This window comes from Phacochoerus africanus, chromosome 16, assembly GCF_016906955.1.
Source record: "Phacochoerus africanus isolate WHEZ1 chromosome 16, ROS_Pafr_v1, whole genome shotgun sequence".
Lineage (NCBI taxonomy): Eukaryota > Metazoa > Chordata > Mammalia > Artiodactyla > Suidae > Phacochoerus > Phacochoerus africanus.
In genome coordinates, this window is record NC_062559.1 from 14,034,634 (window position 1) to 14,062,333 (window position 27,700).

General features: G+C 49.6%; 1 protein-coding gene across 1 annotated transcript in view; it reads left to right on the forward strand.

The window, feature by feature from the left end:
- The first annotated feature begins 322 nt into the window (after positions 1-322).
- The window catches only part of WDR91 (WD repeat domain 91), a 30,911-nt gene continuing 3,533 nt past the window's right edge, over positions 323-27,700 (forward strand). The window contains 16 exon segments of the mRNA XM_047763114.1: positions 323-497; positions 1,819-1,998; positions 3,049-3,256; positions 5,500-5,582; positions 6,546-6,676; positions 7,738-7,903; positions 17,484-17,639; positions 19,324-19,344; positions 19,346-19,521; positions 20,105-20,256; positions 21,743-21,826; positions 21,829-21,874; positions 22,020-22,147; positions 22,150-22,187; positions 25,600-25,708; positions 26,421-26,533. Coding sequence (XP_047619070.1) covers positions 375-497; positions 1,819-1,998; positions 3,049-3,256; positions 5,500-5,582; positions 6,546-6,676; positions 7,738-7,903; positions 17,484-17,639; positions 19,324-19,344; positions 19,346-19,521; positions 20,105-20,256; positions 21,743-21,826; positions 21,829-21,874; positions 22,020-22,147; positions 22,150-22,187; positions 25,600-25,708; positions 26,421-26,533 — 1,914 coding nt within the window. The 5' untranslated portion in view covers positions 323-374.

Here is a 27,700-nt window from a genome sequence, read left to right on the forward strand (position 1 = left end):
CAACAAGCAGGGCACCTCAGCCCCCTGCCTGCCTCGTGACCATCTGGGATGATCACGAAGGTCCGGCCCTCCTTGACTTGGACGGCAGCCGCCACTTTCAATAACTCAGATGACAAAACCGCAGCCAGTAAACTCTGACGAGCCGCGCTTCTTTCATTTGCTCCTGCGGGGGGGTTATGGTGACGGGAGCAGCTGGGCGGGGCGGGGGCGAGGCCGGGGCGGGACCACAGGCGCGCGGCGCGCGGTGCGTGCGGGCTGGTAGGCCCGCCGCTGGGTGACGCGCTCGGCGCCCGCACCCGGCCCCGCCCCTCGCCGCTCAGGCCCCGCCCCTCCGTCGCTCGCGCGCCTCTGCCCCTCAAGGCGCTGGCGCAGAGATGGCGGAGGCGGTGGAGCGCACTGACGAGCTCGTCCGCGAGTACTTGCTCTTTCGCGGCTTCACGCACACACTGCGGCAGCTGGACGCCGAGATCAAGGCGGACAAGGAGAAGGGGTTTCGGGTGAGAGGCCGGCCGGCGCGGCGCGGACAGGGGCGGCCCCAAGGGAGCCTAGAGCTGGCTGTACCCCAGCACTGCCCTCCCGGGCGGGAGTGGCGCTGTCACCGCGCCAGGGGGACCGTCGACATCAGCGCGTCCGGCACTCGCTTGACAGATGAGGAACTGTGGCCCTGAGAGGGGACGGGACTTGCCTGAAGTTGCCCAGCGAATCAGAGCATCACTGAGGCTGCAGCCCTGGTGCCCTGACTCCCGGTCCAGGGCTCCGTTCTCCACCCGTCTCCCAGCAGGTGCTGGCCAATCATTGGCCAGGATGGCGATGAGGTTTTAGGAGCTAAGGTTGGGTAGATGCTTGGGCTTTGGCAACAGAAATATCTAAAAGTTGGCTTCCACTGGCATCGAGAGCAAAGTGATCTGCGGCCCAATGTGTTGGCTGGGTTCAGGTGTCTGTGTGTTTGAAATGGCTTCTTCAGTAACTCATTGGCAGCTTTGCTTCACCATTGAGGAAGACCTGTACATTTGAAAACATACTTCCTTAGCTCCGACGTGATTTTTCTGTTGAGAAATTCTTGGAATTTACATGTGTATGATTTGTGTATATGTTTGCTGACTTCAGGTGGTGTAGGCAGGTGAATTGAGGGAGGCAGTGAGCCAGCAGCAAGAACACTGGAGGGGAGTTCTGAGACCTGGGTTCTTGTCTTGCCGAAGTTAGTGGCTGCTTGGTGGCAAAGGCAAATCATTTCAGCTCTCCAGGCCTCAGTGTCCTGATCTGTAGAATAGGGGTGTTGGAATGGTTTCCATATCCAAAAGCTTTTCCGTCTCATGTACTCTGGTGTGATCACTTCTCACAAGGAGGAGACTCCTTTGGCTAACACTGAGCAGCTGGCAGCGTTTTGGTGTGCTTTGAGGACACGGAATCCTGGAATGGAGGCATTGGGAGGAGGAGCATGGAGGTTGTCTCACTCTTTTTTTGCTTTTTGAAATCTCAGGTCACCAGGGAGTTGCAGTGATGTTGCTGGGATGGTTGAGTAAGTCAGAGGCAGATCCAGGTCCTGGACCCAGATCTTCTGGTTTCTGGGCCAGAGTGCTTTTACACTTGAAATTTCCACGCCTGCTTTCAGGGTCAAAACACATATCTAACATCAGGAAATAACTTCAAAGCTATTACATTATTGTGTTTTGAAAGTTTTGTAGATTGCTAACCTAATTTTTTTTTTTTTTAATATCCAGAAGCCACAGCAAAAGGAAAAACTGTATTAACTCTGAAATGAGGGAAAAATCCCTTCTGTTTTACACCACCTTCTCCATCGGGTTTTTCTCTTACCAGGTGGACAAGATTGTGGACCAGCTGCAGCAGTTAATGCAGGTGTATGACCTGGCTGCCCTTCGAGATTATTGGAACTACCTGGAGCGTAGGCTCTTCAGCCGCTTGGAAGATATGTATAGACCCACTATCAACAAGTTGAAAACCAGTCTTTTCCGCTTTTATCTCGTCTACACAATCCAGGTGCTTTTGGTTCTGGGATTTCTTGGTGGAGAGTTCTTTGATCCAGAAGTAGATTTTCTTTTAATGCCTAGGGACGGCTCTCTCTGTTACTCTGGGAAGGGGTGGAACAGCCACAGTGCAAATTATTTTTGACTTTTTTTTTTCCTTCTGATCTGTAGATCATCTGACTTGTCTTCCTCATTCCTATTTCCCCTCTTGTTTTAAGCACGTAAGCCTGAGTGGTATTTTAAAGGATATAAGGAGCTGGGTTAAAGTTTGAGGTATAAAGATTATGGCTGACCTGGGGAGTAAATCAGTTGGATAATGGAAGAATCAGCTCGGAATTAATTTTGAGGATGCCATTTATCATCAGGACTTTAGTTTAAACCAGCTTTTTTTTTTTTTTTTTTTTTTTTAATTTTATGACCAAATGTGTGGCATATGGAAGTTCTCTGGCCAGGGATTGGATCTGAGCCACATCTATGACCTCCACTGCAGCTGCACCAGCACCAGATCTTTTTAACCCACTGTGCTGGGCCTGGGATTGAACTGGTGCCTCTGCAGCAGTTGGATTCTTAACCTGCTATGTCACAGCAGAAACTCCTAAACCAGCTTCTTTGAAGTTTATGAAGGACTTGAGAAAAGAATGATGATTTCCTTTAATTTTTTTTTTTTTTCCTTTTCTAGGGCTGCTTCCCGTGGCATATGGAGGTTCCCAGGCTAGGGGTCTAATCGGAGCTGTAGCCGCCGGCCTACGCCAGAGCCACAGCAACGTGGCGTCCGAGCCACATCTGCGACCTACACCACAGCTCACAGCAACGCCGGATCCTTAACCCACTGAGCAAGGGCAGGGATCGAACCCTCAACCTCATGGTTCCTAGTCGGATTCGTTAACCACTGAGCCATGAGGGGAACTCCAATTTCCTTTATTTTATAGAGCTTATAGATCACGTTTGGCCACTTACCCAGCAGGCCGAGGTTCAAAGGCTCTTTGCTGGGCAGTGGAGAAGAATCTTACCTCTGGACTTCTGTCTCTTCCCCTTCCTTGCGACCTCCTCTGTGTCTTGGCAGACAAACAGAAATGACAAGGCTCAGGAATTCTTTGCAAAGCAGGCCCCGGAGCTCCAGAACCAGGCTGAGTGGAAGGATTGGTTTGCCCTGCCCTTCCTGCCATCCCCAGACACCAACCCCACCTTCGCTACCTACTTTTCTCGCCAGTGGGCCGACACCTTCATCCTCTCCCTGCACAACTTCCTGAGCGTCCTGTTCCAGTGCATGCATATCCTCCCAACTGCCCAGGGCTGTGGGCCCAGTCTCAGGCATCCCAGCATGCATTCAGTGGCTTTTGCTCGTAACGCAATCAGTTCTTTTACAAAATGCCCAAGGATCATTGTCATGTGTCATGTGAGGGGGCCAGACAGATTGTGGTTATTTTCATCAGTAAGGCAGGAATCGTAATTCTAGTTCTGCTGCTCTGCTGCTGAATAGTTGACCTTGGGTGGGCAGGGACTGGACCAGCAGTGGCGGGGCGGGGGGGGGGGGGGGGGGGAGCTAGTGCCTCCAGAGGAGCTTTCAAATAGGGCCTCGCTCAGCAGACCTGGGGGCGGTACAGAGCTGCTCTGCTGGCCAACCTGGAGAGTACCGTCTCTGCGCATGCTCTGTGCCTCCCCAGGATTTCTCTGGCCTTTGTTGGGATTAGGTAGCAGGTGAGAACACTTCTTGGGCTGGAAATTCCTCTCTGTGTTAGTGTCTGGGTCACTCTCTTTACAGTGACCTCAGTGTCTCTCAACCTGTCAGAGAACAGAGCAACTTTAAGATGTATATGTGGGGAGTTCCTATCATGACACAGTGGAAACGAACTGGACTAGGAACCATGAGGTTGCGCGTTCGATCCCTGGCCTTGCTCAGTAGGTTAGGGATCCGGCGTTGCTGTGAGCTCTGGTGTAGGTCGCAGACACGGTTCAGATCTGGTGTTGCTGTGGCTGTGGTGCAGGCCGGCAGCTGTAGCTCCGATTGGACTCCTAGCCTGGGAACCTCCATATGCCGCCTGTGAGGCCCTGAAAAGACAAAAAGACCGCCCCCCCCCCAAAAGAATATATGTGTGGATATTTGAGAGAGAGCAAGGATGTAATTAATTTACAGCCTACATTGTTTACTGTTTTGTCCTGGCAAGCCTGGGACATCCTCCTGGCTGCTTATGCAGGAATTCCATGGGAGGTGAAGGGAGCTGGGTTTGCATGGGGCTGCCTGGTGAGTTCCTGATAAACGGGGTGTTCTGGAGGCCCACCCACCATGGCCTTTTTGGTCTCCGGGAGGAACATCTTCTGGTGAAGGTCGGAAGGGAGCCGCTTCCTTTTGTGCTGTGTTGAGTGTGAGTTACACCCCGGCCAGGCTGGCCTTTTCTCCCCGCTGTTGCTGCTCTTCATCCCGACGGCCTTCAAACAAAACGAGCAGGGGGCCCCGCCCAGAGATGGTTATGGCCTGACCCTGCGGGCCTTCCAGGGAGGTTTGCTTCCCCAGTACTGAGCCCTGCCAGCTTTGTGCTCCTCCAGGCTGAAGCTGTCTACGGTAGTTAGGAAAGATTGACCTGGTGACCTAGAATGTGGACGCTCCTACGGTGCAGTCTGCAGAACGCTTGCTTCTGAGGCGGAACCTTTGCCAGAGGAGGCTCAGTCTGGGGAGGGGAAAGCCGAATGGCCAGTCCTTCCGCCCACCTGGTAGAGCAGCTGGCAGTGTGCCCGCAGAGCCACTGGCAACTGGGCAGGCTTTTAGCTGAATGTCACTAAAGCTTAGACTGACTGACTGTGAAGCCCACAGGATACTAGCTCTTTAACTGCTGGTATTTGGGGGAAAATATCAGGTTTGGACTTATGTCCTGGCCAGGCAGGTCATCGCGTGTCTGTGGGCTGTCTGAACAAAGTCAGGTCAGGCCTGGCCTCAAGGGAGAGAGTATTCATAAAGCTGTGAAGCGCCCACAGCACAAAGCTTTTATTTTGTGTCATGTTCAAGGGTGTTGCTGTGGTGTCAAGAGTTTGAGAACGGCTTTTAATTGTTTCACAGGCAGGCCTGTTCTTTTTTTTTTTTTCTCTTTTAGGGCGACACCCACGGCAAATGGAGGTTCCTAGGCTAGGGGTCAAATCAGAGCTACAGCTGCCAGCCTACACCACAGCCACAGCAACACCGGATCCAAGCCATGTCTGCGAGCTACACCACAGCTCATGGCAATGCTGGATCCTTAACCCACTGAGGGAGGCCAGGGATCATTGATTTGTTTCTGCTGCTCCATGATGGGAACTTCTTTTTTCTTTTTCTTTTTTTAATAGATTTATTGAGTTCTTTTATTGCAATTTGTGGTAATATATGTATTTCAATTGACTTTTTCTCAGTTTCATTGGAGTATAATTGACAATTAAAAATTGTATATGCTTAAGGTATAAAACTTGATGATGCGTTGTATTTACATGTTGTGACGTAATCACCACAGTCAAGTCAAAGGCAGGCTTATTCTTTAACTTGGTGCACCAGTTCCCGTGATCCTGAACTTTGATGCGGAGTGCCAAAGGACCAACCAGGTTCAAGAAGAAAATGAAGTTCTGCGCCAGAAGGTTTGCTCTGAACGATGCTTGCTCCTTGGGAAATACTTGCGCTTTGTGTATGTGAAATCAGGTCGTGGCCATGGAGGGCTGATTCAGTATAGGAAAGCACTGATCTTGGATGAAAGTAGCCAGAAAATCAGTATTGGGGATTTGGGGGCTGTGACAAGTCCTGGAAAACCAGAGGCGAGATTCATGTTTTCAGTCCTGTAGCACGAACCACATAGTAAGAAAAGTGAACTTTTAAGAGAAAAAGGACTCTATGCATTGATGTCACCTTACAGCTAACCTGCTTCCGTATGTCTGCTTCCTACCCGACTCCTTTTCCACCTGTGCCCACTGTATTGTTTATTGCCCGGGTACCCTTGTTCTCAGCTCATTTAAGTTTCTCCAGGTAGAAATGATAGCTCCGTGGTGCTCACATTTGCCGTTACATTTGCCCACATTACATAAATGCAAATGTACGAGCATTTCTCTCACCTTGAAATGAACACATCTTCAGAAAAGGGAGGATTTTTCAGAAAAAGGAAGATTATAAGCTGCCTAGGTTTGGAGGTTTAAGATTTTTGGATTTGGGGCAAAAGGTCAAAGACGCTGACCTTCATTACATTTTTTTCCATCTGAGTTCAAGAGTCTGTTGATTTGAAAGAGCAAAGCAGGATTGATAGAGTTTTTTTTTTTTTTTTTTTTTCTTCAGTGAATTCAGGAAGAAGCAAGTCAAATGATAAAAAGAAAAAAAATAGTAGGTTTTGTATACCTAACGATTTTTAGTTTTCTCACCTCCCCGTCGTCGAGTAACAGCAGCCTCACTCATACTTCTAGTCTTTGGAGGGAGAGCCAGGCACTGCGACGCCGAGGCCGAGCGGCCTTTTGAGCTAGTGCGGCTGGGTTTCCGATGCGACGTCTAATCTTCCCCGGGGGAGGGAGGGCTCGTCGGTGCGATCACCGTCTTACTCGCCCCCCACCTCTGCATAGCTGTTCGCACTGCAAGCCGAAATCCACCGACTGAAGAAAGAGGAGCCACAGCCAGAAGAGGAGGAGGCCCTGGTCCAACACAAATTGCCTCCTTACGTCTCCAACATGGACCGCCTGGGGGACTCGGAACTGTGAGTGTGTGCCCCGCCCCCTTGCGCTCCCCTCCTGGTGCCTCCGCCAAATTGCCCGGAGGCTCCAGGGAACCCACTGCGTCTGTCTGAGTGCTCTGAGTTAGGTCCCCCGGGCCTTTGGTTGGTCCCCACCTCAGGGAAACACGCAGCTCTGCCAGGGGCCTGCATATCCAGATGTGTGCAGCCTGGGCTAATAAACACAGCCACTGTCATACGGCCCTAGGAAGTTTCTGTGCATTGAAAGGGTTGCCTCACCAGGGACAAGGTTGTCAACCACGGGTTGGACGCATACCCCCAGGGAGGCACACTCCAGTCTCAGGGTTGGGAGAGGTAGGCGGACTGGGAGAGAGGTATTTGAGCAACCTTGAAAAGCAGCCGCTTAAAGCTGAAGACCCGAGTGATGACGATAATAGCAGTTGAAGGGATACGGCCACCACGGGTCCCATAGCTGGTGGTTGGTGAGTTGGGATGTAAACCCAGGCAGGCAGATTCCAGACCTGCAGGGGGGCAGGTGCCATAGCAGATGAAAGTGCTCTGGATTCCGAGCTAGCACTCTCTGATGGAAATAAAATGCCAGCTGAAAACTGAACTTGAAATTTTTAAGTAGCTGTGTTTAAAAAAAGCTAATTTTAACAATACATTTTTTCTAGCCCAACATTTCAACATGTAATGAATATAAACAACGTGTTCCTGAGATATTTAACACTCTTTTTCTTGCTCAGTCTTGCATCCCAGTGTGGATTTTATGCCTCCAGCACATGTCCATTTGGACTAACCATGTTTCAGGGGCTGAGCGCCATGTGTGGCCAGTGGCTCTCAGTGCTGCCCTGAGCTTTGTCACAGGCCTCCAAGAGCTGCCACTTTCCCGGTTGAGCCAGTTAGGCTGCAAACTCCCTTTGTGCAAGAATAGGACCAAGCATCAGGTCACCTTAAAGCCCAGGCCTGTGAACTTGGCCAAGGCCCTGGCCCAAGGTGGCATCCATAGCCCGGGAGGTCTGTGCCCCGGGTTCTCCCAGATCCCCCTCCAGCGCTGTGACCTCGTGCTGTGTCTGCTTGCCCAGAGCCATGGTATGCAGCCAGAGGAACGCATCCCTCTCTCAGTCACCACGTGTGGGCTTCCTGTCCTCCCTGCTGCCTCAGAGTAAGAAGAGCCCGTCAAGGTTGTCACCTGCCCAGGGCCCCCCTCAAGCTCAAAGCTTGGCCAAGAAAGAACCCTTTGGCGGCCAGGTAAGCACACGTCCTGCCTTTCTAACTCTCGCCAGAAGGCCTTTGACATCTGGCTGTGCTCCCTTAGGGCCGGTGTCTTTGGTGGATATCCTAAATTCACGTTGCATCCCCTTTCTGCCTCCTTGCCTGCCTCCTGCCACACAGACGAGTGATGGCTCTGCAGGATGAGACCACAGAGAGGGGTAGAGTGGAGGAAAATCCACTCCACATGCTCTCTGCCCGCCTCCCCCCATCCCTAGCAGGAATTTCAGGTGTTGCGGGCACAGTGAGACGGGAGGCAGATGCGGGCATGCTGATCAGGATAGTGCCAGCTCTCAGACCTGGGCCTCACACAAAGGGCCTTCCTTCACCCTGTGCCTTGCCACCTTGGCCGCCTCCTGCACTCTGGTGCCGGCTCCCTCTCAAAAGCCTGTGATAGCTGCAGGTGGAGGGGTGGCTGGTGGCAAGAGGAAGTATGCTTTGAAGGGTCCCTTCCCTTTTCTTATAAATGTCCTCTGAACTCATGAGTGCTCATGACTATGATTTGGTGACTCAAGCGTGAATTCAGGCCATTCTGGACTTTAAAATTTTGGGTGCTAAGAAGTGGCATGTAGATAAAGAGTGAATAAGAGTTATATCTAAGTCAAGGTAGTATTTCTTTTATAAGTTGTTATTTCCTGATTCTGCAGAGGATTTTTGCTATTTTTCACTTTTATAGAAGCTTGCAAGAGGAAGCTTGCAAAAGGCATACGCTTTTATACCAGTGTATGTCCCAAACTGAGTTGTTTTCTGAGTAGAGATAATCAGAATTCATTGCTTTCAGAAATGAAACTTTCCAGGAGTTCCTGTTATGGTGCAGTGGAAATGAATCCATCTAGGAACCATGAGGATGTGGGTTTGATCCCTTGCCTTGCTCAGTGGGTTAAGGATCCGGCATTGCCATGAGTTGTGGTGTAGGTTGCAGACAGGGCCTGGATCCTGTGTTGCTGTGGCTGTGGTGAAGGCTGGCAGCCATACCTCTGATTAGACCCCTAGCCTGGGAACCTCTGTATGCCGCGGGTGCGGCCCTAAAAAGCAAAAAAAAAAAAAAAAAAGAAAAAAAGAAAAAAGCAAAAGAAAGAAATGAAACTTTCCAGAGTGAAAGTTTAACAGACCCATAGTTACACGTTAATGTGGGTAGGGGCTGTTTCCCTTTTGATATATTTTTATTAGTTGCAGATACAGTAAGTTGTTGCCATCTCTGCCTTCCTCTCTTGCCACCCTTGGCTTGAGAACAGTTACAAGTGTGGGGCTGCTCGAGGGGACGGGGGCCTGCCCAGGGCTGCCTCTGGGTATCAGAGCTTTTAGCACAGGACTTGGGTGTTGTACTGTTGTTCAAGTGTAGGTGCTGAGCAAGGACACTGGGGGGAGAAAGAGCATGGACTTTGGGGTCAGGCAACTGTCCCTTGCTTATCATCTTTGCTCAGAATGCTTAAGCTCATCCTCCTTTGCTTGGGATGATGATAATAGCCTTCACTCCCTAATGGGAGAATTATTTGAGCTGATAGGAGAGCCCTTGGTGTAGGCAGTGCCTGGCAGATCGTAAGCAGACAATCCATTTTAGTAGCAGTTGTCGTAGTTGGGAAGGAACCGGCCCTACTGGGTTCCCGAGTCTGTTTTGAGACCTCAAGTGGCAGCAGTGCAGATGACTACAGTTTTAGCATCCAGGGGGTTTGAGGCAGTCAAAAACAATCCGTTATTCTACAACTGTTTTTCTTTTTTTCTTTTTTGAAGTTCAAACCTGAAAATTGGAATTCCAGTTTTATAGAATATGGCTAAGTTGTACTGTTTACATTGCAAATCTTTCACTGTGCAAGACTTTTTAAGTATAGTAGATGATTGGAGTGCTAGGCCCCTTGAAATGTGCATGAAATGTTGGAATTCAGTCGCACTAATTTAAAACATGGAAAACAAGGTCTTTGGGCTTAAGCCTACGGCTTTTTCTTTTTCTTTTTCTTTTCCTTTTTATGGCCGAAGTTGCAGTTTCTGGGCTAGGAGTCAAATCGGAGTTGCAGCTGCCAGCTTATACCACAGCCACAGCAACACCAGATCTGAGCTGCATCTGTGATCTATGCCTCAGCTAGTAACAGTGCTGGATCCTTAACCCACTGAGCGAGGCCAGGGATTGAGCCTGTATCCTCACAGAGAGTATGTCAGGTTCTTAACCTGCTGAGCCACAATGGGAGCACCTGGCCTTATCTTTATGTGCTCAGGCACTGTGTGTCTTATGGTGAGGGTGAAATGGGATTGGAAACTTTTGTGCACTTCATGTTCAAGAGATAAGGTTACGAATGTGTAATTTACAATACACATTCTTTGCCTTGCCTCTAAAATATATCCAAACAAGGTTTGCATCACCAGCTAGTGTGTTAACAGAGCCATGGGAGCCCTGTTTCCATTTCCTGAATGAAGACAATAGATGTCTACAATCTGAAAAATCCAGTGGTTAGCTCACTTTTTTTTGGATTTATTTATTGGATTCAGCAATGATGTTTCAGGTCTAAAAATAACTAGTATATTTGTGGTTCAAGAAAATCACAGAATTTTAGAGTTGGAGGAAGCTTAAGGGTCATCCACCCCCACCCCACCCCCCCATTGAGTAGAGGACACATTCTCTTGCGTATGTGGGTGTTTGCCTGTGTTGAAACTTAGTTGAAACTTCTGTGACTTTTACTCATCCATTATAGTTTTGCCTCGGAGCTGTGTAGAATAAGGCTTCTGGTTTGGACAGCCCTTCCTATCTTTTCCATGCTAAGCACTCTCTGCTCATTCCCCCCCTCTCTTCTCAACTGTTAACCCACAGGGAATGATTTCTAGACCCCTCACCATCCTGGTTCTCTTCCTCTGGGGGGACATGCCAATTTTTCAATTCCTCTTGTAATTGATGGCCACATTTGAATGTACAGTTCAAGATCTTCTCTTGCCAGGACAAATCCAGTTAGTTGTATGATCACTTCCTGTTGTTTTAATGATATATTGCTTTTAACTCAAAAGAAAATGACATCGGTTTTTTAATAAGCCACGTGACTTTGTTAATATATACTAAGCTGGTAGTGTTTTCCTCACTGCTCCCATTCCAGAGTGCCCTCTTTCTTTTTCACTCCTAATAAGCAAACAAAACAGCATAAGCTGCATTATTAAATAAGCAGTGCATAAGGTGATTAGTCTTTCCTATTTAAAATGTTATTTATATAAAGCATTGTCAGTTTCAGTCGCATCAGCATTTTGCCCGCGTGTGGTCAATCACTGTAACTGTTCTCATTATCCCGGAAAAGTGCACAGGTTACTATGCACACTGTCCCTGCTTTCAATACAAATCTGAAGGCGAAATTTTAAAAACGTGTGGAAGTAACCGGAAAGCCACAATTCCCAAGCCCTTTGGGGCTCTCCATTCTGATAGGCCCCTGGGGGCACCTTCTCAGCGGGTTCTGTCCACTGCATTTTGACTGTAGCCTCCCCTCCAGTTAAAACACACCTCCTTCCACACCCACACGGTCAGCTTTGGACTTCGAGTGGGAATTATGGTTATTACAGAGATAACCTCTAATTGGCAGTAATGTAAAGAAAGCAAGGCATCCACCGACATCTGTATTTGTAACTCTTATTAGTAGCCAATTACCTCATAGCTCCGGAGACAGCAGCGGAAGAATGCGGCCCTGGGGGCTGTTTCCGTGGATCTCAGCAGGATGGGGAAAAGGGAGCTCCTTCTCCTCATTTCTCCCCCCTGTAATTTCTGTGACCAGGGCCTGTCTTCTGTGTGACTTTATTTTTTTGTCTTTTTAGGACCACACCGGTGGCATATGGAGGTTCCCAGGTTAGGGGTTGAATTGGAGCTTCAGCTGCCAGCCTATACCACAGCTGCAGCAATGCTGGATCCGAACCACATCTGTGACCTACACCACAGGTCATGGCAAAGCTGGATCCTTAACCCACTGAGTGAGGCCAGGAATCAAACCTGCATCCTCATGGATACTAGTCGGGTTCGTTACCACTGAGCGCAATGGGAACTCCCTGGATGACTTTATTTTGCTTCAGGTGAGGCCAAATTACTGGAACTTGTTCTCCGTCCCATTTGGAAGACTGCCTGGCAAGCTCTATGCAGTTCTTTGAAAATGAATTCAGATCCTTATCCGGAGTGAGAAGCAAGAAGGTCAAATGATAAAGCACAGGCTAAGATGTCTCTTCCGAACTGTAGGAGACAGGTAGATTAAGATAGAATATGACAGTATAATCAGGGCCTTTGGAATGTTATATAAATCCAATGGTTAAGTTTTGTGGAGTTTTTTTTTTTTTTTGCTTTTTAGGGCCTCTTGTGCAGCATATGGAAGTTTCCAGGCTAGAGGTCGAATCAGAGCTGTAGCTGCCGGCCTGCACCACAGCCACAGCAATGCAGGATCCAAGCCACGTCTGTGACCTAGACCACAGCTCATGGCAACTCGGGATCCTTAACCCACTGAGCGAGCCCAGGGATCAAACCTGCATCCTCATGGATGCTAATTGGGTTTATTACCTCTGAGCCACAATGGGAACTCCCCAATAGTTAAAAGATTTTTATGAGGTTTGCTCTTAAAATAAAACTTTCAATTACTGGCTGTGTCACAAGTGGACATTTGCTTAAGTTACAAACGTTGGTAGCTAGACACAGGTTAACCTTTACCTGCTTAATTAGGTGTTGGGTGAACAGCTGAATTCATCAGCTTTTAGCACACTATTTTTTGTTGTTTACCCTTCTTTAGTAAATAACTTAGATGCAGTTTAAGGAAAAGCTCTAAATAGGATCTGACTGATCATGTTTAGGTCCATTCCTCTCTTGGAGTAAACTACCCTGTTATTATGAAGATACTTGCTATTGCGGTGCCTTATGTAAACGCCTATTTGAATTTTCATTTTGGACTGCTGTCCAGCCTCCAACCTGATGACACACTGGCCAACTTCCTTGCCATCTTGACTTGAGAGGGAAGCACTGCTTTTGTACCTCTTATTTGTAATGTACTTGCTGGGGAAGTGGCTTTTGTGTCAGGAATTTTCAGTCTATCCTAAGCCTCTGTATTCCATTGGTATGGACAAGTTAAATTGAGCATTCATAGCACCGCGTGTTGGAAAAAGAAAAGATGCCACTCACCAAGTGTGGCAGGTGAGTAAGGAAAGACAGGAGTGCCACCAAGTGCCTGTCCCCACTCTGCAACCTTCCCCACCTTTGGCCTTAAATTGGCATACCCCTGTGTTCTGTTTACTCTCCCTGGGAATGAAGTATTTAATAGGCTCTTTCCCCTTTCCTTCTCAGATAGACAGTTTAAAGATCTGTTGGTCAGGCTGATAAAACTGTCAAACCTGAATCACAGTTGTGCCAGGCAGTTTGAGACTTCCTCACGTGCCAGGACCCCACTTGTTTTTTGTTTTTTTTTTTTGGTCTTTTTAGGGCCACACCCACGGCATTTGGAGGCTCCCAGGCTAGGGGGTGGAATTGGAGCTGTAGCCGCCAGCCTACGCCACAGCAACACCAAATCCAAGCCACGTCTGTGTCCTACACCACAGTTCACGGCAATGCTGGATCCTTAACCCACTGAGTGGGGCCAGGGATTGAACCTGAGTCCTTATGAGTACTAGTCTGGTTTGTTACTTCTGAGCCACATAGGAACTCCCTACTTTTTTTTTTTTAAAGAATGTTCTAAGGTTTATCTTTTTTTTTTTTTTTTAAAGAATGTTCTCAGGTTTATCTTTTTTTTTTTTGGCATGTGGAAGTTCTTAGACCGGGGATTCAACCCCCACCACAGCAGTGACAACACTGGATCCTTAACCTGCTGTGCCGTAGGGGAACTCCAGGATCCCATTATTTTGGAAAACAGCCATCAACCCAGGAAACTGATCTTCCTCTTACTCTCAGCACTATTTTCATAGCTAGCTGTGGAGTTCCCAGAGTCACCTTTGAGGTCCAGAAAACATGGTCTCTGCTGCCAGTTCTTTTGTCTTTTATGTCAAAATGTTAGAGCTTTTGGAGATATGTTTTGGAATTCTTCATTTCTAGTTTTATTTATTTGAATCCTCTTTCTTTTTTTCTTGGTAAATCTAGCTGAAGGCCTATTTTGTTTAACTTTTCAGAAAATTGGCTTCATTGATCAGTAGTTTCATTGATCATTTATACTGTCTTTTTAGTGTCTATTTCATTATTTCCCACTGTGCTCATTATTATTTCCTTCCTTCTACTAACTTTGGGCTTCATTTCTTCTTATTTTTTTAGTTCCTTGAGGTGTAAAGTTTGGTTTACACCTTTCTTTCTTCTTAATATAGGTGTTTATTATTATAGACTTCCCTCTTAGAATTGCTTTTGCTGCAATCCCATACGTTTTAGCATATTGGTTTTTTTTGTTTTCGTTTGTCCGTTTTTGCTTTTTAGGGCCACACTCGCAGCATATGGAGGTTCCCAGGATAGGGGTCAAATTGGAGCTATAGCTGCCAGCCTACACCACAGCCACAGCAACACTGGATCCTTAACCCACTGATCAAGGCCAGGGGTAGAACCCGCATCCTCATGGATCCTAGTCGGGTTTGTTAACCGCTGAGCCATGATGGGAACTCCCAGTTTTAGTATATTGTGTTTCAACTTTTATTTGTCTCAAGATTTTTATTTCTCTTTTCTTTGACCCATTGGTTGTTCAGGAGCATGATGTTTAATCGCCACATATTTATGAATTTTTAAATTTTCTTCTTGTAATTGTTTCATCCATTGTGATGCTTGATATGATTTCAGTCTCCTTCAGTGTATTGACTTGTTTTGTGGTGTAACATATGATCTATCCTGGAGAATGTTCCATGTGTGCTTGAGAAGAAAGGTATGCTGCTGCTTTTGGATGGAATGTTCTGTAAAAGCCCGTGTGGCCTAATGTGCATTTTAAGCTCAATGTTTGCCTAGTGATTTTGTGTCTGGGTGATCTATCCATTGGTGAAATTCGGTTATTGAGGTCCTTTACTATTATTGGCATTGCTGCCTATTTCTCCCTTCAGGTTGGTTAATATTTGTTTTATATAATGAAGTGGTCTGATGTCAGGTGCACAAATATTTACAAATGTTCTATCCTCTTGTTGGAGTGACCCCGTTATCATTATATAGTGCCTTGTCTCTTATTAGAGTCTTGACTTAAAGTCTCTTTCGTCTGATATAAGAATAGCCTCCTCTGTGAAATTCTTCAGTCTGAGCAGTTTGCCCTCTGGATCAGTAGATACGGGGAGGAGTTCGTGTGTATAATGAAGGTTGGCACAGTTGGATCACATCCTAGGGAGTGAACCGCCTTCCTCCCCTGCTTCTTGGGTCTATGTGAGAGACCATGGTTACTTCAAGACCACCTCTGACCTTTGGGAAAGTAAGAGAAGTCATCTTGCACTTTTAAAACTGCGGAACCTGTACATTATCCCATGGACCATGAGATACTTCTCAAGAATGGCCAGGGAGTTCCTGTTGCGGCTCGGTGGAAACAAATCTGACTAGCATCCATGAGGACTCAGGTTCGATCCCTGGCTTTGTTCAGTAGGTTAAGGATCTGGTATTGCCATGAGCCGTGGTGTAGGTCACAGATGTGGCTTGGATCTGGCGTGGCTGTGGCTGTGGTATAGGCTGGTGGCTGCAGCTCTGATTTGACCCCTAGCCTGGGAACTTCCATATGCTGTGGTTGGGGCACTAAAAAAAAAAAGAAAAGAAAGAATGGCTAGAAGCATGGAGAGAAGGGCCTTACATTGGTTGTTATTTAGCTCCAGCATTGTGACATTTTTTTCTTATATTTTCTATTCAGTGTCACTTTCTTCCATGTGCTCCCATCATGGTTTTGCTTTCTCAGGCGTCTCAGAAAGTTAAACCACTGTCAGATCTGGGTGTGAATTCTAAATCTGTCGAGTTCTCCCTGTGTAGAGCGAGTAACTTAACCTCACTATGCCTCTACTCCCCATGTTAAAATAATGCCTCTTCTTTAAGGGAATGTTTGCAAGGTTCTTAGCATAGTGCCTTGCGGCTTTGTGTATGGTGAACACTCAAGGAGTAATTGATATTGTTATTGTTATTGGTTTTCCGTCTTAGGTTATCTTTTTTTATCTTGACTAAGAACTTTACTTTTCCCTCAAATAAGTCAGAATTCAGAGAATCAAATACTCTCTCCAAAAGAAACATCTCTTACAAGCACAAGTAGATACCCTTGGAGGTCGCCTCAGTCAGAGGAACAAAAATGACCAGTACTGTGTAAGTCAGCCACAGTAAGGTGCCAGGTAAATTAATAGCCTTTAAAACTTCCTTTTCTTAACTGGTCATATGACTCCGGGGTCCCCACGGAATCTCTGGTAATCATTTTAAGTTGCTTCGTGTTAACATAAAAAAAATAACAGGTTGAAGAACTAGAAAGCCACACATAGACTTTAGTTGAGTTTATTCTCTTTACTTAGGTCTTTGAACAGATGACTTGAGAAACTGGTCTCAAACCTGAGTGGTTGTCTGCATCTGTATCTCTTTGCTCAGAGTGGGGTGGGGGAGGGAAGAAGGTGGGGTATAATTGTGGGAATACAATTTGTGGGAATAAGGTCAGAAAAGAGATCCCAGCCAGATCATCTGGAAAAGCAATGAGGTGGCAGCTCCCCCCTTTTTTTTTTTGGCTACCCCGCCACATATGTAGTTCTCAGGCCAGGGATCAGGTCTAAGCCACAGTTGCAACCTAAGTCACACCAACGCTGGATCCCTAACTCACTGTTGCAGGCTGGGAATGGAACCTGTGTCTTAGTGCTCCCAAGATGCCTCCAATCTTGTTGCACCATATCAGGAAGTCCGTGGCTGCTCCTTTTTAAAAAACTCTTGATTAGGAACCTTCAGCCTCAGGGTGGGGTGGGGCTTACTCAGTTCCTGTAACCTTGGCTGACTCTCTCTGCCTATGAAAAGGAGCCAGAGATGCCAGTTTCTCTCCTGTCCAGTTTATCTTGCTCAGAAGTCCTTGAGTTCCCAACAGTTTCTGTTAATCCTCCCTGGTTGCCTAGTAATCATTTCCAAATACCTCCATACTTGTTAATATTGGCTGGCTTAGTCATGCACTTGGCCCAAAACAGGAGAGGGTATTGTCTTCCTTTTTCTCTCCGAAGGGGGGACTGTATTTTGTATAAATTTTTTTCTGTATCACCCAAACATGTAGTTGCTTGTAAATGTTCGTAATACCCAGCATAAGGCCTGATCTGCCTCATAATCATCGCCTAATAAGTGCTAACTAAACTAAATAAATGCAAGTTGGTTGTTCTGATGAGATCAAGGAAGGTCTATGCATATCCGCCTGCAGGTGGCGATGTGGCAGGTGGAGGAGAGCTGGGGACTTAGCCTCCAGGATGGGGAGGGAGGATCAGGAAGGAGGAGGTCCAGCTGCTTATATTTCACCCTTGACTTTGCTCATGGGCTGAGATGGGAACATTTTAACTACCCGCTCAGCATGGCCAGGGAGGGACCTTCCCTTGAGTAAGGGTAGAGGCCACTTCCTGGCTCCGGCGTCCCAGCCTGGGCACAGGTGGGAAGAGGCTTTTCACAGCCTGATGTCTTGCCCTCCAGGCCACCAAGGGCAGGGAGCCAGCGAGCGCACCCAAGGATGGGAAGAGCCCCTTCAGCGGGCTGGCCGCTGGGGAGTCCGGCTGGTCTCAGCACCGGCAGCGGCGCCTGCAGGACCACGGCAAGGAGCGGAAGGAGCTCCTCTCCATGACGTTGCAGGTACGGCTTGGCCTCGGCCTCTCAGGAACACCTATGGGGACAAGCACGAACTACATGGTGGGGGGCCGTGGAAAAAGGGGGGTGGGTGCGGGGCCAGCTCTTAGCTCTCTTGATTTCTTCCGCTGTGTAGAGTGTGGTTTTGCCTAACTAGGTTTAATTACTTGCACTTTGGTTGTTTTGTTCCAAAACAACCTGGCTCTCCAGCGGCCCCTCTTCCTGATGTAGTGTTCACCTAAACAAGGCCCATAAGATGCTGGCCTCTGAAAATGTTCCCAGAGGTGGGCTCTGAATGACTGGCTAGGGACCTCTTGCATGCTCTGTCCTTGGCGTAGTTAACGGTGTACGGGGCATGTCAGCATGTCACAGGCCCTCACAGTCGGGGGGAGAGAGACCTGTTTGCCTTGGTTTAACCCAGCATCACCGACTTGCTCAATCACAACATCCCTTTCTCCTGCCTTCTCCTGCTGGAGTCGCTGTCCCGAGGGCCAGGTGCCCACACGCTGAGTTCAGGGACTCCCCTCACTAGTGAATATGGGCTGGGGTCTGCTCTTCCTGGCAGTATGAGCTGCTTCTACTTCTAGTCAAATATTTGGGATTGAAGGCAAAAGCCCAAGGGATTTACTGCAGAAGTCACCATAGTGACCATTTATCTCTCAATTGGGACTATTTGCCTAAAGGCATTTTTGGTGTTAGCAGCCAAAAATGATTCAGAGTATTAAGGTTTCAATCTCAAATCTTTTCTATTCTTTGCTGTAGGATGAAAGGAACACCTGAGCTCAGCCACTCCCGTTAAGCACCTTTCTGAGCTCAGAAGTCTTTGTTCCTCTGTTATTTTTTTATTATTTTTATTTATTTATTTATTTGCTGTAGAGCTACTCTTTCTGGGATGAGCATTTAGAGGAGCCTCAGGAGCCAGGGGGTGGTAGAGGGCACCCTGACTGATGCCCCCAGGCCTGGGTTATGTCTGGGTGAGCAGGTTGTGACCTTGGTGGCTGAGATGGCAGCTGCAGCCCACCTTTTGGGCAGCAGGGTGTGGGCTGCTGGTGCCCGTGGTGCTCTGGCTCCGCTGCCGTCCATGCGTCTATCTTTGTGCCTGGCCAGTGGCCCCATCTCTTGGTACACCCTTCCCCGGGGTGGGGGGGGTGGGGGGTAGCATGGCAGCGTACTGGTGAAGGGCCAGGCTTACCTCCGACTTGACCTGCCCCTGAATCCATGTCCTACCCTGGGGCCAGCCCTTGACCTTAGGCAAGTTATTTAACTTCAACTTTCAGTCTTAGCTTGCACAGCTGTAAAACAGTTAATAATAGGGTCACAGGAGATTTAGGGGAGATTAAATGAGACAGTCCGTTGTGCTCACACAGTGCCTGGCAGGCCGTGGGGCACCACTAACAGATTCTTGTCATCATTGGCCTGGTCTGTCAAGGTGGTGGGTGTCCTGCTTCCATATCAGCTGTGACCAGGAGCCTGCAGCCACCTGCCCTCAGCTGGGTCTGTAGGAAGGGGCATTGACGGGCCTTGCAGGAGCAGGCACTGCCTCTGCCAGGGCCAGCGGGGTGCTGCTTTCGCAGTTCAGAGCTCTTCTGCGAGACCCCGAGACTGCCGAGATCCTCCCCCAGGGCCGTGGCGTCCTCCACATCCCGCAAGACCCCTCCCAGCTGACTGGTCCCCGCTTTGCTTGGCACAGTGTGCGGAGAAGAAGCCTGAAAGCTGGTGGCCCCGAAGTAGAGCCCTGCCGGAAGCCCCACATGGAGGCGCTGGAGTCGCTGACTCGGTCCCACGGCAGGCCCCCGAGGGTGGGGGTTGTCCGACCCGAGCAGCCGTTTCATCGTGCTGGGGCAGGGAAGGAGTACGGGGAGCACCACTCCTCCATCATGCACTGCAGGTGGGCTCAGGGCCAGGGCCCTCAGGGAGATGCTGCTGGGGGGCTGGCCCCCCAGGGAGGTGTGGCAGGCTGGACAGTGGGGGGAGAACGGATGCGGGGGTGGTGGAAAGGTTCCCGTGGGGTGAGACTGAGTTACCCCTGAACTGTCAGAGGAGGGCCGGGCGGCGGCCATCGGGGGTCCTGCATGAGAGCCGTGGTTCGCCCAGTCCACCCTCTACGCTCCTTCTGATCCTCACGGAGTGTAAAGCCCGAGGCGGAGGTGAACCCTTGCTCTGATGGCCGTGATGGGCTCCGGAGCGTGATGGAGGAGGCGCTTAGTCTCCAGAGACTGCGCATGCCCAGGGCGGGGCCATGTGCATCTTGCCCACAAGGGCTCTGCACCCAACAACCGTGCTTCTAGTTTCTCAGGCAGATGAATGAATGTTATAGAAATAGCCCGTGCCCATCCTTGTAGTATAGGCATTTGGGGATTCTTTATAAAACAGTAGGCAAGTCAGAAGAAAAGCAGTCTTGTGGCATCAGCTGAAGAGGATGGTGGACTGAAGCAAGGATGCTAACAGCGTCCCTCTTCTCCTCATCTTAGAGTGGACTGCTCCGGGAGGAGGGTCGCCAGCTTGGATGTCGACGGGGTCATTAAAGTGTGGTCCTTCAACCCCATCATGCAGACCAAGGCATCTTCCATTTCCAAGTCGCCGCTGCTTTCTTTAGAGTGGGCCACCAAGCGGGACAGTGCTGGTGAGTTCCCTTGCCTCGTGGCTGGCCCTGCTGTCTCCGTGAAGAACTCTCCGGGGCTCTCCCCGTTGGCACCAACACCACGGGCTTGGACGAGGTGACCAAGCCCAGACCCTCCCTTCTCGCTCTTACTGGGAATTCAGGGAGCACACGTGTCCAGGCCTGTCCGTGCCTGCTCCTGTCTGGAGGTTACCGCAGTAACAAGCACTGGAATTAGATCGCAGTGGAACTAGATTTGCATCCTGTCAGGTGGTGGAGGCCTTCCTCCTGCGTGTGCCCGTCTGGCTCCCTTTGGTCTCCCAGGGCGAGGCTGGCTTCCTCCCAGTTTTCAGCTGCTCCCTCCTCCTGCTCAGACCCCTCCTCACCAGGCTGGAGGCAGCGTGTCCTATTCTGTGGTTCCCACAGGCCTCACACAGTGGGCTTAGCACTGTGTGCTTTTTCCTCTGGACTTCAATACTGGAGATAGAATTTGGAATTACGGACATAAAGTTAATTTATCTCTCCCCCCCCCCCGACTTCTTTCCATTTTGGAGGGGGTCACCTTGGCAGCCCAAGGAGCAAACCTTTTTTTTTAAATTGTTGGCAACCGCAGGAATTATCCTCATGTACTAGGATCTCGAGGCTTATCAGTGTCAATTTGCTGAGTGAATGTTGAGACCGAATTCTAGGTAAGGTTCCTGGGGGACACCCTCAGGCCTGTTTCTGGTGCTTTTTTCTGGTGGATCTTGTTACTGTCTTTGAAGTTTTCACCAAATGACTCACAAATTCCTGAAGGCGGGATAGCCTCCTCTATTTTTTTTTTTATTATTTTTTTGGCTTTTTTTTTTTTTTTTTAGGGCTGCACTAGCAGCATAGGAGGTTCCCAGGCTAGGAGTCGAATGGGAGCTATAGCTGCTGTCCTATTCCCACAGCCACATCAACGGAGCCACATCTGTGACCTACACCACAGCTCACAGCAACACTGGATCACCAGCCCACTGACCGAGGCCAGGGATGAACCCTTGACCTCATGGTTCCTAGTTGGATTGCTTCTGCTGTGCCACAGTGGGAATTCTGCCTCCTCTATTTTTATCTGGAGTCCTTTAATGTCTGAGAGTCAGAGCTGCCCCCAGAACAGGCAAATGGAGCTGTCACCCAGTCTGGTGACAAGCCAGGGCCAGGGTCCAGAGAGGTGGTAGTGGCAGATCAGGAGCCAGAGGGCGGGACTGTACAGCTGGGCTTTAAACTGGCGGCTGGGGAGGGGAGGGCATCGGGGTCTTATTCCAGCTCTGCCTGAGGCGATACCTCCCCTATGCCACAGATTGCTTTTGTGGTTTTGCTTCTGTTCAAGGTCACCTTTGATGACTTTTAATTTTTAATCGAGGTCTATTTTAGCTGGATTTCCCCTGAACTAGCTGGAAAAGTGGAGGCAGGCCTCACCCCTTGCAGCCTGCCTGGACCTCACAGGGGTGGGCCTCACCCCCGGTTGGGCCTCCCTGAGCAGCCTGACCGCACGCTGTCCTTTGCTCCTGCCCCTTGTCATTCCAGCTCCTGCTGGGCAGCGGGATGGGCACGGTGCGCCTCTATGACACGGAGCCAAGAAGAACCTCTGTGTGATCAACATCAATGACGACATGCCCCGGTGAGCTGGAGGCCACTCCCCCGACACTGTGCTGGGGTGGGGGCAGGGTCGGTCTCGGCCTTGGCCTTGGCAGAGCCTTGGAGCCCAGCTTTCTCCCTCCACTGTGGGTGGCCGGAGTGCTGACCCAGCGCCACATGCGTTGCAGGATCCTGTCTCTCGCATGTAGCCCCAGCGGGGCCTCTTTCGTCTGTTCAGCTGCAGCTCCGAGCCTCACCGCCCAGATGGACTTGTCAGCCCCAGACATCGGCAGCAAGGGCACTAATCAGGTTCCTGGAAGCTGCTGCTGTGGGACACGAAAACCATGAAGCAGCAGGTGCGAGCCTGCCCCGTGGTCTCCTGGGGCTGGTCACACTCTTGGGGTGGTGTGGGGGGGGTAGGGGGCGTGCAGCTCACACTGCCCTCTGTTTCTGAGAGCTCTTCCCTCTTTGCTTTGGGCTCCTTCCAGCTTGATGTGTGAGGAAATTTCAAAGCTTAAGTGTGTTAGAAAGTAGTAATACTCCATTTGGGCAGATTGTTCAGTGATTAAAGTTGTTCAGAATCATGCCACAAACTTAAAATTCATGGAACCTCCTAGTGGGCCTGGCCTTTTGGCCTATTTAAATATTTAAAATTTTTAATTTGTTTTTTAATATTAGATAATTTTTTGAGGAGCTTTAGGCTCACAGTAAAATTGAGAGGAAGGTACAGAGATTTCCCCATATTCCCACACACGCACACAGCCTCCCCCGCCATCTGCATCCACTCAGAGTGGGACATTGGTTATGACTGATGTACCTGCAGTGACACGTCATAATCACCCAAGTCCATAGCTTAGGGTCCAGTCTTAGTGTTCTACATTCTCTGGGTTCGGACAAATGTGTAATGACATGTACCCACCATTATAGTTCCATCCATGTTGCTGCAAGTGGCATTATTTTGGTTTTTTTTTTTTCTGGGTGAGTAGTATTCCATTGCGTGTATATACCACGTCTTCTTAATCCATTCATCTGTCGATGGACATTTAGCTTGTTTCCATGTCTTGGCTATTGTGAATAGCACTGCATTGAACATAGGGGTGCATGTATCTTTTTCAATGAAAGTTTTGTCTGGATATATGCCCAGGAGTGGGATTGCCGGGTCATATGGTAGCTCTATATTTAGTTTTCTGAGGTATCTTCATAGTGGTTGTACCAATTTACATTCCCACCAACAGTGAAGGTGGGTACACTTTTCTCCACACCCTCTCCAGCATTTGTGATTTGTTGACTTATTGTTAACAGCCATTCTGAGAGAAAACTAATTTCTCTCATTCCATAGGTTGTCTTTTTATTTTTATTTTTTTTACAGTTTCCTTTGCTGTGCAAAAGCTTGTCAGTTTGATTAGGTCCCCTTGGTTAGTTTTGTTTTTATTTCTGTTGCCTTGGGAGACTGACCTAAGAAAACATTTGTATGATTGATGTCAGAGAATGTTTTGCCTGTGTTCTCTTCTAGGAGTTTGATGATGTCTTGTCTTATGTTTAAGTCTTAAGCCATTTCAAGTTTATTTTCTTGACAACTGTGAGTCTCTATGCTATCTCCATAATTTTGCTTTTTCCAGAATTTCATGTGGTTGGAATCAGAGAGCCTTTTGGATTGGCTTCTTTCACTTAGTATTAAGCATTCAGGGAGGCTATTTCTCAAGAAATGACTAGAGTCTCCTGACTCCCTCTTAGCTTAGAACTGCATACAAATTACAGCAGCAGCGGGAGGAAGTGGGATGGACTGGGAGCTTGGGGTTAAGGCAAACTCTTGCTTTCAGAATGGATTAGCAATGAGATCCTGCTGTGTAGCACTGAAAACTATGTCTAGTCACTTATGATGGAGCATAATAATGGGAGAAAAAAGAATGTATACATGTATGTGTAACTGGGTCACCATGCTATACAGTAGAAAAAAAAATTGTATTGGAGAAGTAGCAATTTAAAAAAAAGGATTAACAGATACACACTAATATATATATAATAACCAAGACCTACTATAAAAAACAAAAACAAAACATTACGCAGCAGCTAGAAGCAGTTGAGGATACACACGTGTTCTTTTTTTCTTTTACGACTGCCCCATGGCATAGGCATAGTTCCCAGGCTAGGGATCAGACCTTGAGCTGCAGGTGCGAACTCCGCCATAGCTGTGGCAGCGCCAGATCCTTGTTTTTTCTTTCTTTTTTCTGTCTGTCTGTCTGTCTGTCTTTTTCAGGGCCACACCCATGGCCTATGGAGGTTCCCAGCCTAGGAACTGAATCAGAGCTGTAGCTGCTGGTCTACACCACAGCCACAGCAATGCAGGATCTGAGTCGCGTTTTGCAACCATAGCTCATGGCAATGCCAGATCCTTAACCCACTGAGCAAGGCCAGGGATCGAACCTTCGTCCTCCTAGTCAGATTCCTTTCTGCTGTGCTACGATGGGAACCCTGAATGCCAGATCCTTTAACCCACTGTGCTGGGGATCAAACCTGCGTCCTTGGTGCTCTAGAGATGCCACAGTGAGAACTCCCTCAGGCATATTCTTAAGACGTAACTGCCATGGGAATGTTTGCTCACGGGCCAGTGGCTCACCTTTCCCCAGGAGCGGAGGCCGAGTTCCCACCCAGAGCAGTAACTGATGCTCACAGCTCTGGCCCTGGATCCTGAGCACTTAAATGCCCTTTACACTTAGCTGCTTAAAAGACAATGGTGTTCCTGGTAAACTCAGCGGATGTTCAGAAGTGGTGTGGCCCTCACATGGAGCAGCTTGTTTCCTGCTGGTACCGGGCACTTGAAGAGTCTCTAGGTTGTAGGTGGCTCTGTCCCGGGTGTCCCCTTGTACCCTTCCATGCCTGCCTGTAGAAAGGGTGTCTGTTCCCAATCACTGGCTCGCAGGTCCCTCCAGCTGGTCGGGACCACCGTGGATCCTGCCTACCCTGCCAGGTGGTGCTTCCTCTCTAGCTTCCTCATCTTGGCAGTTGCATCCCACTTGGAAACCTGGAGACTTTCTGGAGCTGCCCTTCTCACCCTGCACAGTCAGCCCTGAGCAGACGTTGTCCGTGTTCCTCCAAAACCTGTTTCCAGTCTGACCACTTCTCTGCATTTCCGGGGACACACCCTCTAGCAGCCCTCGGGTGTGCAGCTGCAGGACGTCCCACCATGGCGCCACCCACCCCTCCTCCCCACTGATGCGGGGCGGGTGTCGGGGGTGATGCGCAGACACCATAGCGCGTCGCGCTCCTCCCCGATTCCCATCCACATGCCCAAGCCCTGCCCGGTCTGCCCCTCTCTGCTTCAGTCTCCTGGTGCCCCCTGCCGCCTCATCCGGCAGCCACACGCCCTTCCTGCACGCTCTATCCCGCTCGAGAGGGTTCTTAGCCCACTCCATCTGGCAGACATCCGTCCTCCAGCAGCTCCACGAGCCGGTCTGGTTAGGTCCTTTTTAATCTGGTTATTTTCTGCTTATGGGACTCAGCATGATTTGTAATTTTAGGTTTACTTATGATTTTCCAGTTTTTAATTAAATATCGAGTACCTAGAAAAGAAGGTGTGGAATAATGAGAAGAGCCAGAAAATGAGCCCTTACACGCCTTCACAGTTGAACAGTGGGAAATTACTGCTGCTACTTCTGCGCTGCTGTGCGCTCCCTGGGCTTGGTCTCCTTCCGCCTTCCAGGCAGAATCTGCCTTGAAACTTGGTTTATCATTGGCTTACATTTTTACGTTTCGTCGGTCTTTCTCTAGCTCCAGTTCTCCCTGGATCCGGAGCCCATTGCCATCAACTGCACAGCCTTCAATCACAATGGAAACCTGCTGGTCACGGGGGCGGCCGACGGCGTCATCCGGCTGTTCGGTGAGCAAGTGGGCTCGCTGGTCCCGGTCCCCTGCTCAGGGGTCCCGGGAGGAGGGGTGGGCTTTTGCCACCTGCAGTAGAGACTGTGGCAAGACCCTAGTTCAGGATGCTTGGTGGAAGTAACTTTGGTCGGAGCCTGCTGTTTCCCGGACCCCCATAGTCGCCTGGCCTGTGGTCGGGGTCAGTGGACGCGGGAGGGGTGGAGCTGAGCAGCCCTTCCGTCTTGAGCTGCCGGAGCTCAGTCCTCATGGCCCGAGTGAGATCCAGGAGGACGTGTGAGTGTAACGCCGCCCCTGTCCTCTCGGTGCGGCTGCTTTACTGTCCCTGTGAGAGCGTAGGCACAGCGTGCGTGCGAGCTGTCCCGGCACCAGGCCTGGACCTGGAGCCCGGAAGGCACTGGGGACTGTATCCTGAACATCTGTCCAGGGCACCCTGTTACGGAGGTCCCCCCCCCCCCAGGAAGGATGCATGTGTCCTCCTAGGGTCCCCAGATGAGCTCCGGCTCCGCCCGGGGATTCCCGACCCCCCCTTCTGACCCAGAGAAAGAAGCTGCCATTTAGGGCAGGTTCATGGAAGACTAGGCGCAGAGGAGGGGAACGCGCAGCGACCACCGCGACCGCCTACCAGGCAGAGGGTGAGAGGCGCCTCCGGCCGTGGGCAGGTGCCTCCCCCGAGCCCGGGCGGGAATCCCAGCGGCGTCTCGTCCCCGCAGATATGCAGCAGCACGAGTGCGCTATGAGCTGGAAGGCCCACTGCGGGGAGGTGTACTCCGTGGAGTTCAGCTACGACGAGAACACCGTCTACAGCATCGGCGAGGACGGGAAGGTAGGTGGGAGCGATTTAGGGCGGGAAGCTCCTTCCCCTGGCTCAGGGACCTGGGATCCTAGGGAGCACTGGACTCGCACGGTGGGCTGGGACCCGATGCCCATGGCACCTTTTACTGTAGCCCTGTGACCTCAGCTTTGTCACCTGTACCACAGGGATGAGAATAGTAACCGGGCTCATAGGCTCTCCTGAGGTTTAAATAAGCCAGTGGGAGTTGGCTGTTCTTATGAAAGGGGAGGACCCACATCCTTCCTCCTGGTTGGAGCCAAAATCACTCATCTCACTGACCCACCCACTCAGTGGGACCCTTGATGGGGCCAAGTTGGACTTCAGTGAGCTTGGTCATTGGGTGGTTACAGCTTAGATGTGTAGAGTTGGCTGGGGTCGGGGGTGCAGGGGACAGCCTTGCAGAGGCAGGGCACATAGGCCTGAGCAGCCAAGAAATGTAAAAGGGGGAATTCCCATTATTGCTCAGCAGATAGGAATCTGACTAGCACTCGTGAGGATGCAGGTTCATTCCCTGGCCTTGCTCAGTGGGTTAAGGATCCAGCGTTGCCGTGAGCTATGGAGTAGGTCGCAGACGTGGCTTGGATGTGGTGTTGCTGTGGCTTGGATGTGGTGTTGCTGTGGCTGTGGTGTAGGCCAGTGGCTATAGTTCTGATTCAACCCCTAGCCTGGGAACCTTTGTATGCTGCCAGTACAGCCCTAAAAAGGAAAGAAAGAGAGAGGGAGAAAGAGGGAAGGAGGGAGGAAGGAAAGACAGACAGGCAGGTAAGAGGGAAGCTGGGGGAAAAGTAAAAATAAGTGCTTCTTTTAGCTTCTCTCTGGAAGGATTCATTAGGCTCCTTGGAAAGGGGGTTAGGGCAGGCAGAGGCAGACTTGCTCTTCCTGGACAGCCTCCTTTGCCTTTGGGATTGAGGCTCTCCACCCTTATTATCCACTCGAGACAGTCATGACAAAATGAATTCGTCATTTGAAAACTACAAGGAGGGATTTTAATTTTTTAATTTTTTTGTCTTTTTGTGTTTTTAGGGCCGTACCTGGGGCATAGGGAGGTTCTCAGGCTAGAGGTCGAACCGGAGCTGTAGCTGCTGGCCTATGCCAGAGCCACGGCAACGCGTCTGTGACCTACACCACAGCTCACAGCAACGCCGGATCCTTAGCCCA